The sequence below is a fragment of the Pteropus vampyrus genome, unplaced genomic scaffold (genome assembly GCF_000151845.1).
Source record: "Pteropus vampyrus isolate Shadow unplaced genomic scaffold, Pvam_2.0 Scaffold462, whole genome shotgun sequence".
Classification (NCBI taxonomy): domain Eukaryota; kingdom Metazoa; phylum Chordata; class Mammalia; order Chiroptera; family Pteropodidae; genus Pteropus; species Pteropus vampyrus.
Window position 1 is genome coordinate 1286415 of NW_011889243.1, and position 11908 is coordinate 1298322.

Consider the following 11908-nt stretch of genomic DNA (forward strand, 5'->3'; position numbering starts at 1 on the left):
TGATGGAGAAGAGACAGGGAACTCTACCTAGAAGAGATTGAGAGCAGGAAGGTGTCCAGCCTTTTCCAAAAGCGGAGGCTCTCACCAGGAGCCCCGAGTGTCATTCTGTCAGTCTATTAACAAATGTGTGTTTAATGCCTACTGTTGGTCAGGCACTGTGCCAGCCCAGAAGATATCAAAATAACTAAGCTCCTCTAGGAGCTTATAGCCCACTTATGGTAGGAAAAGAAAAGATAAATGCCATTGCTGAGTGCAGACCAGTGCCAAGGAGCTCGGGTGCTGGGTGGCAAGTGAGTGGGGTGGTGCTGCTGGGGCCACAGTGTTCTGGCAGCTCCTCTCTGACATTTGAGTTGAAGCCTGAATGATGAGAAAGCTGCCAGCCATGAGGACAGGGAGACCTTCTGCATTTCTAGCAGAAGGCCCAGTAGATGCAAAGAGAGGCTTTGTTTGAAGTGTAAACAGAAGGCCAGGAGGAAGAAGCAGATACACAGGTGGGACACAGAAGCATTGTAGGTCATACCGGGAAATTTAGATTTTACCTCTATTGCAGATGAAGGTTTTTAAACAATTATGAGATAACTAAATTTGAGCTTTAAAGAGTTCACACTGGCTGTTTGTGGAGAACTGAAGTAAGTGTGGAGGTCAGAAGGCCAGTGAACAGGCTTGCACTAATATCCGCTTGCAGTGGATATTATAGGAAGGGCTAGATATGAGATATAATCTGGAAAGAAAACTCCTCTTAAAGAGGGGAGTTAGCAAGAATTTTACATATGTACAAGTCTAACCTCCAGCCAAGACTTTCCCCTTGAAGTTATTGGAACTAAAAGAGAATTGGAAAAGGAACAGCTTTTTCCTATGTAACTCGATATTATTTCAAGTCTAGGCCCTGCACCATCTAAGCCATCTTGAGGCCCAGTGCTTCTCATTGCCCACTTAGAGACACCCTATAGGAGACAGCTTCTTTAGCCAATTATGGTAGGAGAGAGACTCTGACTTGAGAGGGTGGCAAACTCATGGGGGCATGTGAGCCAGGATGCAGAAACTGCAGTCACAGGAGACCTTAAAGCTCCAAGAGGCCAAACCTCTTCTCCCCACCCACGAAGTCCCTGGGGCCCAGCTCTGGGTGACAGGAAGCATGTCACAGTGATTAAGGTCTTGGGCTCCAGAGTTAGATAGCTTGGGTCCAAATCCAGAATTAGCTATCTGCTGGCTCTGTGGCCTGGGTGAGTTATTTCACCTCCTTATGCCTCAGTTTTCCTTCTATAAAATGTGGCTAATACTAGCACCTACCTCTTAGAAGAAAACATAAGGGAAAATCTTCATGTCATTGGATTTGTCAATAATTTCTTGGGTAAGTGAACAAAAAAAGGAGTTCTATGGAAAGTAACCTCACAGGGTGACATGTTCATAAATTCCTAACTGGGCAGTCCTGGTGGGTAGTCAAGTCCCAGGCACATAATTTTTTTTAGTAAAAGATTTATCTTTGCTTTAAGCAAGCCCTGTCCATTGTTCTTGTGCATCTAGGTGAACATACCTTTGAAATGCCAGAGTAATCCTCTTTTTTAGATCCCTTGGAGACCTAACCACCTTCAGGGAGCACATAATCTTGTTAGCTCTCCTGTAATCCAATCCCCACCTTGCTTTCTCCCACTTTCATTTAAATTTCCTTACTTCCAAAGGTATAAAAGAAACTACAAACTGTCATTCTCCAAGCATTTGATCTTGCTTCCTGGTAATTGTTATCAGTTTGATTCAAATAGACTCATAAAAATTCTCTACCCCACCACGCCCACTTTCACCCCCTCCCTCCTTTGGATGCTGCTGCTTCCCCCCAAGAATTGGATCTCTGATGGGGGGGATGGGCTCGGGCGCCCCATTACACACTCACTTGCTGTGTGCCCCCGGGCCAGGGGCCAGGCAGGGGCCAGGCACCAGGGGCCAGGCGCCAGGGGCTAGGTGCACCTGGGGTATGGTCCATGGCCCCACCTGGGGCATGAACCCAGGGTCCTCCACATGCAAAACAGACACACGAACCACTACACTATGGAGCCACCCCTCTCTACAGTTTTTTATGTCAACACAATAAGTCCTGACTTAATTTATACAATAGGTTCTGAACAACATCATGGTTAGGGACACCAACACCTGCCCCATTATCCCCCCATTCCCATAAGCCTCATATTACTTAAGTGAGCCCTCCAAATCTGAGGATTCCTAACTGTGAATCAAAAATACTCTTTTGTATCCACAAAATTGTTAAATCCCTGAATGTGATACCCAGGAATATGAAGGGCTGATGGTATATTTATTTTTTTAAAATCTCTGTATAAGTGGACCATAAACTAATTGATATAAATGATAAATGTGAGTTAAATTCCTATAGCATCTCATCAATGTCACAACGATACTGAACAACACAATGTTATATACACAAAAGAATTAAAAGCAGGGACTCATATTTGTACATACATGTTCATAGCAATATTATTCATCTTAAGCAAATATTACTAGGTTTTTGTTACAGGGAAATGTGTTGGCACATCTGCTATAACTTTGGTGTCTTCATTCTGTAAATTGTATTGTGACAGCTTGCTGAAATGTGAAAAGGTTAAAGGATAATTAAAACCTGAAACTGGACAAAGGAAGTCTATACCTTAGGACTAGTTTCTGGAACCCCTAACTGCGTTCTGTTAATCATGAAACTTATAACAATGAGCTCATACACTAACTGCCAATTTTAGCCTGTGTAACCCTGCTTGCTTGCGTGGCATGAAAAATAATCAATTGTATATAAGCTGAAAATTACTGTTTGGCCATCGCCCATGAGAATACTGGCTATTGCCCATGGGAACATAGGCAATCACCCATAGGAACATAACATTCTAACAACAAGCTTTCCGCTTCTGTACTCCCCGCTTGCACACCCCGACCTATGGGTTGACAGGTAGTGAATAGGAGAAAAATAGACCTTTGTGTTTAAGATAGAATGAAGAATGGGATTTAGGGCTTAAAAACTTTGTATCTTGGCATTTCGGGGCTGCTCCTTTGTACGGGACAGCCGCCGGCTAATAAACAGCCTTTGAGAGCATACTTGGTTTGGTCTATTCTATACAGGCCACAACAGTATAATTTCACTATTATAGAATATCTTCAATGCACAATTAAGTCCAAAGGCATCAAGGCAATTTTTCTTGCCTTCTCCCTCAGACATGAGTGTGTGACTAAAAGATTAACATCCTTAAATCTTTTCCTTAGGCAGTTTCCTTTTAAAATAAGTAGAAAGGAAAGCAATATGATTTAAAGAAAATTATTAAGAAAATAATAATAGTTATGAGAATTTAGCCAACTGCAAAGTTAGAGCATACAGTCTACAGAAGGCTGTCCTCATTTTGGACAACATCTGCAAGTTCAGGGGGTTCCCCAAACTACCCTCAGTTTTGGTGATTCACTAGAAAGATTCCCTGAACTCACTGAAAGCTGTTATACTCATGGTTATGGGAAAGGGGAAGGGTACAGATTAAAGTCATCCAAGGGAAGAAGCAGACAGCGCTCAGAGTTTCCACTGTCTTCTCTTCACGGAGTCAGGACAGAGTTCCTCTCTCAGCTTTGATGTGTGACAATATGCATGATGCACTGCCACCCAGAGAAACTCACCTTGGTGTCCGGAGTCTTTATTGGGGCTCCATCGCATAGAAACAGTTAACTGCCCCTGAGGCTGATCTCAGTCTCTAGCCTGTCAAGAAGTCCAGTTACAAGATCCAAAGCTCCCACCCTATATCACATTGTTGGTGTGCCTCAGAGCTCCCGCCCTGTCATAACTGCTGCTCTCTGACTGGTTTCAGGAGCCCAGGCAAACAAAGACACTTCTATCAGGCATGACATTCTGTGAAGGAAAAGATGCAGGACAGGGAAAGTTTCCCTAAGTTGTGGGGGAGGGAGACTAAGCCTTGCACAGAGAGAAGAGGGTCCTTTGGCAGTGAGTGTAGAAAGAATTCAACATACACACCAAAGTTAGAGTCAAAAGGAAAGAAGTTTATTAGAAAAGAGGTAACACTCCACAGAGTGTGGTCTCCTCTCAGAAGCAGAGAAGGAGAGGGACAGGGACAGTGAGACAGTGAGAGGGACAGTGAGAGAGAGTAAAGGCACTGAGAGGGACCCTAAGTGTTAGGGGAATTCAGTTTATATATCATTATTTAGTTCTGTGTGTTACAGTTTTAAAAACGTAGTTAGCCCATTCCCTTTGATATGGACAAACAGTGGGGAAGGGGAAGAGTATGTAGAGTGAAAAGGTAAGAATAGGTAGAGTGAAAGGCGTGCTGGCAGTTCCCAGCCTTTAATCCATAGGTTCGCCATGGTTTTAGCCATAAGGAATGACTCTTGGTTCCTGTTTCCCTCTCACAGGTGTGAGGAATGGGTTGCTGGTAATCCCAATAGAAATCTTCCTTTGTTCTGAAGGTGTCCTCCTGGCCTGGCTGCAGGACTGATCAGCATATTACAGTCTCTGAATGTGGCTTCATTAACACTTTTAATTCTCTTGCCTCCTCCCTACATTAGAAAGACTGTTCCATGATGTGCCTGCTGCCTGACTGCTGCCATATCCTTGTGCTAGATCTAGTTAGATCCTGGGCAGAACAGAGATTGCTTCCTGTAAATCTCCTCCGACTGTCCAACCCCTCCTCTATGGCAAATGTACTGATTCCTGGAATAGGCCACTGCTCTTCTCCAGGCAAGGATATAAGGTGTTTTCTCCCTTATTTGGGGTGGGTTACACCTCAGTACCCCTATGCATCCTGCCCTGTCCTATATAACCCTGCTACACTGCTACATGGCATGGAGGATATTCCAAGTGGTGTTGCCACCCAAGAGGAGTCTTTTTTGTAAATTCCCTTAAACTGATAATGTAATGCTGGAGTTGTCAGCCTCCTGCTCCAGTCTCTTGGCCCCAAGAAATTTCACGGAACACATTCCAAGGACCTAGGAATTACCCCCCCAGAAGCTAGGGCAATGACCTATTTTTGGGCAAGGTAAATTCTTTACCACCAAACAATACATGTGGGAAGTGGCCACGGCAAACAGTGAGATATGGTTCAGAATGACCAGACTGGGAAACACAGCATGAGGCCTGGCTGGGTGGCTGAGCTGATCCTTCTGGAAGTCCTGGTGTGAGAATGAGGGAGAACTCAGAGATGATTAATTTGTAGGCTGCTGGCCACTGCAGTCTCTGCCCTCTCAGGACAAGGATCATGCCTTCTCTATGGGGACGGATGATGGAGAGGGCCCATGTGACAGATTACCTCATTGGTGTTGACCAAAAAATTCCAGACTGGTTATTTCTAGGAGAGGTTGGAACAGCAATTAGACGAGGTATTAAATCTAGGTTTGATAAGGTATCTACTTATAAATTATGTTTTGTTACTTAACAACTAGATAAGAGAATTTCAGACTTCTTTTTATTAGAAATTTCATCTGAAAAATAGTATGTTACAGATGTGGATAGTATACTCCCCTCCAATAAATGAAAAGCAAATTATAAAGAAAAATCTAGGTTTAGTGTCATGGGCTTTAGCACTAGCAATACCATATTTGGGGCTTGTGGTTTTCTCTTTGGCACTATAGACTGAAGCCTGAGCTCTCCTCCTCCCTTCTGCTGGCTACTCCTCTGGCTTGCTCAGCCCCAACCCCTCGGCTGCTGGTAACTATTCTGGTCAGAGATTTTTACCTTGATATAGCTCACATGCAAAATCCCTGTGGAGGTCAGGGAGGGAGGCAGCTGGCCTCAGGCAGGATAGCAGCCCACTTTCATCTCAAAGGCTCCTAGGTCTAATTGGTCCTATAATTTTGCTTCTCCAGATCCTGCCAGAGTCACCTGGATCTTACTAGACAATGAGTCCATTTACCTATATACGCTCGTTAGAGGACTTCCTAATATCAACGTAGGCACCTTCACTTTCATTGAGCAGGTATTAAATGTCTTGTACAACTGGACAGAGGGAGGGAGATGTGCTTGTCACCTGCCTCAGAATTCACCTCCTCCTCTGTATTAGGTGATGTTCCCTGAGGCAGGAACTGGAGAACAAGTGATTTATCAAAGACGTGCCCTCGGGAAAAATCTTCAAAGAGGGGAGGAAGCAGAATAGAGAAGAAGAAAGAACAGAGAGATAGAATGTAGATTCCAGTAAGGTCTAGGCTCTGCTTGACCCACAGGGACTCTGTGTCACAGGACTGATCTGCCTTGATGCCAGGGGCTTTGACCTTTTGTTCCTCAAAAAGGATGGTAGCAAAGGGTATAACCTCCTAGGTAAGAAGGCTCAAGTCAGCAGAGGCAATTCCCCAGAGAAGGAAGGCAGCCAACACTCACAGCACCTGGAGGATGGGTACCCTGGCTAAAGTGTATTTAGGTGGGGTGCCAAGAATATCCACTACATCCTCCAAAACAGATTGCAAATCCAAATACTTCTCCCTGGCCCTGCAGCCACCACTCTGATTCATGCCATTGCTTCTCACCTGTAAGACTCAGACGCCTTCTCACTGCTATCCACGCATCCATACAGGCAGGTCCACATCTAATAGTCTTTACATAATAGCCAAAATGGTCCTCAAACCAGTCACTCCCACATTTAAAACCCCTAAGTGCCTGCACCTTATAATGAGAATAAAATTCAAAGTCCTTGCCAGACCTACAGGATTTGGCTATTACTTACCTTGGGTCATTGGTCCCCTGGTTACTGTTCTCTAGCCACACTGTCTTTTTCTCAGTTTCTAGATTGCTTACATCTCTCCTACCTTATGGCTTTTGCACATTCTGTTTTTTCTGCTTGGTGTGTTCTCCCTACATTCTGCTTGATTCATGTTTATCCTCAAGTCTTAAACTTTACTTTCTCCAGGTTTGCCCTGACCTCTGAATCTCTGCTTAATCTGTCAGATATCATTTCAAATGTCAGTCTCAGCTACAGTAGATCCACTCACCATGCTCATACCACTCTGAATTTCACTCCTGTAGCTTTTATCATAATTTGTATTTCTATTTATGTGACACTTTCTTAAAGTCTCACTTTCTTGACTGTAAGTTACAAGAGGTCCAAAACCATGTCTGTTTTACTCACTGCTGTGTGTCAAGCACCAGGCACATGGTAAGCAATAAACACCAGGTTAATGAAAGAATAAATGAACCAGGCACCCCACAAATCATGAGTCAGCTGTGATTTCTTGGGCACCGGTAGCCTTTGGAGTGAAGCAGATAGTCACTGCCTCCCAAGACATGTTTTATGAAGTAGCATGCAGAGGATGCCACATTATAGAACAAGAAAGATTTCACAGAATAGGGGTGGGGAGGGTAGGCTGGGGAATACCAGAGCTGAAGTTTGCCAGATGACAAAGCACAGGAAGACAGTCCAGGCTGGGAGATGAAAGAAAATGCAGATGGAGCGAAGGTAGCTAGAGATCATGTATGGTATGGCCAGGATCCAGGAGGCCCTGGAATGTCACACTGAGGAGTCAGGGCTCCACCATTTGAGCTCTAATTCCTAGAGCATGCTCACAAGGTTTGGTTTTGATTTCAATAAACACTTATTGAACATTTTCTGAGTTAAAACATGCTGCCAAGTTTTTGTGTACTAATGTGGTCTCATTTACTCTTTACAATATCCCCATTTCACAAATGAACCTGTTCTAAGGTAGGAAGTAGCTTATTTGAGGTCAAATAGTTAATAAAAAGATGGAGCCAATGTTTGAACTCAACCGCTGAAAACAGCGATTTCTTAAATATGCAAAGTTAAAATGCTAACTTAATTTGAAAAAGGCTGGTGTCATCAAGGGCATTTTTTTCAAACTTTAACTTTCAAACTTCAGCAAAAAGATTGACCATTAGTAGACTGTGAAATTTTTAGTCGGTTGGGACCAGCATTAAAAAAAGAAAATAAGAGAAATAGAAAACACCAGAGGGCATCAGTTTCATAAAACTCTTGTTTCAGTTATCTATAGACCTTTAACCCTTCTTGGAAGCTGGCCTAAGTTAAGGATGGCACACCAGGCTTCCAGAGGCTGAGGAAAGCTGACCTTTCTTTGACTTCCTGAATTTGGCAAAGAAATTATTCTATCACTGAGCTCTTTGTCTGAGCCTCTTTCTGAGAGAAGTCAGTTTAACCTCAGTATTTTTCTCTTTTAATGACTCCATCTCAAGTGTTCTTTGATTAGGGACACTGCTTTTTAAAGCTAAGTGTTTCATTTCCATAAACTTGCTGCATATGTAAGCCTCAGCTTAATTGAGATCATACAAAACTACATTTCTTATTGCAACGCACTGTCTTCATGGAAAATTTGGAAAATACTGAAAAACAAAGAAGAAAAAAAGTAACATTCCCAGTATTACAGAGAGACAATATTATACCCATTATTTTTTCTATGTGTACATTTGTCTTCGGAAAAATGGGATACTACTGGTACCATTTTATGTTTTGTGTTAACTTTGAGTCCTTAAATATCTTGCTTAAATAATTTTTAATGTTTGTGTTTCATCCTAGGGATATCCAATAATTTAACCAGTCCCCTTGGGACACATTTTCAATTTTTCCCTACTATACTCTATTATAAATACTGGGATGAAGATCCCTGTAGTTAATTTTCTGAAAAAACCCATAATTTACTTATGCTAAATTCTTGAGTGGCATTTCTAGGTCAGAGGGTATATAATGTATGTTTTTAAGGCTCTTTACATATATTGTAAAATTGCTCTCTTGAGAGATTGTACCAATTTTCCTTCTTGCTGTGTATACATAATTTTTAATCCATTAATTAGGCTCTTTTTGTTCTAACGGCTTAGGGAAGGAAGAGAGGCGCTAAGCTAATTCTTACTACATACCAGGAACTCTCCTAAACACTTGGTAGGACTTAAGTCATTTAATCCTCTCTATATTTTTTAATGTCAGTACTATTATTATGCTTTTTTCACTTTTTAAAAATTGTGGTAAAATGTAACATAAAATTTGCCATCTTAGCTAATCACATTCACAATGTTGTATTCACAACCTTCACCACTATTTCCAAAGGTTTTCATCGGCCTAGATATTCTGTACCCATTAAGTGATGGCTCCCCATTCTTTCCCCACCCCAACATACCACATATTTTTGTGATGAGGAAAATGGAGGTACAGAGGCTAAGTAAAATATTACATAGCTAGTTAAGTATAGAAGCCCTGACACTAAGACAAGGCAGTCTGACTCCGAAGCCTGCCTTCTGAATCACTTGTCTTGGGTAGTTTATTTTTAAGCTCAAAGTTTCTGGTTACAAGTTCTGGTACGTCCTTTCTTTCACATCTCCCCCAAAAAGTGAGAAAAAGACTTTTCTAAAGAATCTTGTATTTTATTAAGTTCCTAAACCCAGCGTCTGTCAAGAGAACTTTGAAGTCATATTTGCTTGGGCCACTGGTGCAGGCTCCAACTATTCCAAAGGGGCCAATCTACCTGCCTTGCCCTATGAGGTATGGTGGCAGCCAGAGGACTGCAGGGGGATCCTGCCTTCAAGAGCCACCAATCTCTCCTTCCATGAGATCCCTAATCCTGGGAGCTCTGAGAACACCCCTCAGATAGGCAGACATTGGGCCCAGCCACTGGAGTTGAGAAGTCGTAGGACTTTCTCTCCTTTCATTTCTCAAGGCACTGAAAAGAACATGGCCTTTGGAGTCACGAGCCTAGACTTGAATGCCAGCCTTGGAAAAGTTCTTGTCCCAATTCCATTTCCCAAACTGAAAAAGTGTGGATAGCACTTTACAAGGTTGTTGGGAAGCGCAAATGGTAGCCTCGCACAGGCAGTGCCTCAATGAGTCAGTCAAGCCTTGGCAGCTCAATGCCTTTTTGCTCACATCTTCATACAGCATCCTGTCAGGGACCAATCACATTACCTAGTGCTACTACTTCTCTGCTGGCTCAAATTCAGGGGCTGTCTCTAAACCCTGCCATATCCCAAGTACCAGCTGTGCCAATGTTGAGTCTCTTAAATGGAACACAATTCCAGCTCCACCACTTATTGGCTGTACAAAATTGGCTGTACCATCTCTGCCTCAGTTCCCTCATCTGAAGAGAATACAGTAATTGGATTCCCTACTTCACATGGGTATTAAACGGTTAAGATATGTAATGCACTTAAAACCGTGCCTGCACTTAATAGAAGCATTTGCTATTGTTATCCCTAGTGTCATCTTCCCCTCACTGTTTCTTCACCAAATGCTGCCTTACACCTGGGGAAATGGAGAAGGCACCTGTAAAAGCCAATCCACTGGTCCTGGTGTTCTATTTATTCTCCTGTTGGAAGACTACTCTTCATTCCAATTCTCTAAGAACATCTAAGTTTCCAGGAACCTCCTGGGCCACGTCTAACCGCTAGATGGCTGAACTACAGGGTGATTATTTCCTTAGGCAAGCAAACACATCAGCCCTCTAAAATGGTATTTCCTGGGGCTGGATTATCAACAGGAAGTCCTGCGGGGACGAGCTCTGCCAAAATATTCATTCCGAGCATTGGTAAACAGATAAATTTGCCCAGCCCTGTACAACATCCTGCAACCTCCACACCCTACCCTTGTTGTAGGCCACACCCACAGCTGCTGACCCTATTCCTTTTCTTTGGGTTCCTGAGCCAAGGAGATCCATAGATGTGATTCTATGTGAGAAAACCAAAAAGGCAAAAATTTGTACTTACAAAGCAGTCGAGCCATTTATTGGCATTATGAAAGCATTCCTTTAAACAAGGGACGGGACTCTGGACACCAAAGTCTCACCCGTTTATGAAAACTTGAGACCAAACTCTCCATCGTCTATACATAACAATCAGGAGTAAGAATCTGAGTTAAATAAATTGCACCAAACTGTCCTGCAACGAGATAATAAAGAGAAGTGGGGGCAAAGTTCTTACTTTCACACTAGTGTTTCCCGCACAAGATCTAACAATTCCCCAGCGCAGCACAAAACCGCTTCCCATTGTCTCAAGACAGTCATTTAATTTTCAATAGTCCATGGACTAATTTCATTTTGTGGAAAATGGGGGCGCACCCTTTGGCTCTGTGCATGGCCTACAGCTGAGGAGCCAAATTATGAACCGACGACAGGCTGACACACTCTTGGGCAGCGTCTTCACGGAATCTCCAGCATTAGGTCTCAGCTTCCACAGCTACAAAATGCAGACTCCTATGCAACTGTGGCGGGAAAGGGGAGGGAGACCAGCTAGGCTTCCAGATCGAAGTCATCGCGCTCTTCATTATACTCCAGCACGTGCCGCTTGATCTTGGAGGAGTCGACCCAGGTGACGAAGTCCTCCATGCTGCGTGTGACAAGGAAGGCTGGGTCGGTGACCACGTCGGGGCCCACGCGCACGTGGCCCTGTTCCACAAAGGCCACTGCAGCCTGGAGGTGCTGCGCCATGCGCAGCTTAAGGAGCACGGTGGGCAGGCGGCGGCGGCAGAAAGACGAGGCCGTAACGAAGTCGCAGAGCTCGAGTGAACCACGCGTGGGCACCAGACCAAGGGCATACAGCTTTTCCAGCAGCGCCGCCGAGGCGCGCACGCGAAATGGGTCGCGCTCGGGCAGGTCGCGCAGGCGCCGCGCCAGCTCACGTACAGAACGGCTCAGCTGGTTGTAGCGCGTGTAGTCCTCTCGCCGCTGCAGCCGATAACGCCGCAACACGCGCAGCTCGTGCAGGTTGTGGTCGGTGACCTCCCAGTTCAGGAAGTCCACCTGCTTCAGTAGCTTCTGCTCATGGAATTTAAGCTTCCGCACCATGATGATAGCTACTAGAGCCGCAGGGTCCAAGCCTAAGAAAGCGTTACGGCAGCCGCACGACTTCCGCCTAGGTTCGCGAAGACCGGGCCACCCTCGGACCACTGGGCCAATGAAAGAAAGGCGCAAGACCACGCCTCCA

The 11908-nt window shown here is 44.2% G+C and overlaps 1 protein-coding gene across 1 annotated transcript; it reads right to left on the bottom strand.

Moving 5' to 3' along the window:
* Positions 1-10682: 10682 nt before the first annotated feature.
* On the bottom strand, positions 10683-11859 carry IMP3 (IMP3, U3 small nucleolar ribonucleoprotein). The gene has a single exon (XM_011382122.2). It carries the CDS (start codon positions 11767-11769, stop codon positions 11215-11217), a length of 555 nt encoding a protein of 184 aa, XP_011380424.1. The 5' UTR covers positions 11770-11859; the 3' UTR covers positions 10683-11214.
* Between the last annotated feature and the right edge of the window lie 49 nt (positions 11860-11908).

Coding starts and splice junctions, on each gene's coding strand:
- IMP3 (XM_011382122.2), bottom strand. CDS start 11,769: ATGGTGCGGAAGCTTAAATTCCATGAGCAGAAGCTACTGAAGCAGGTG.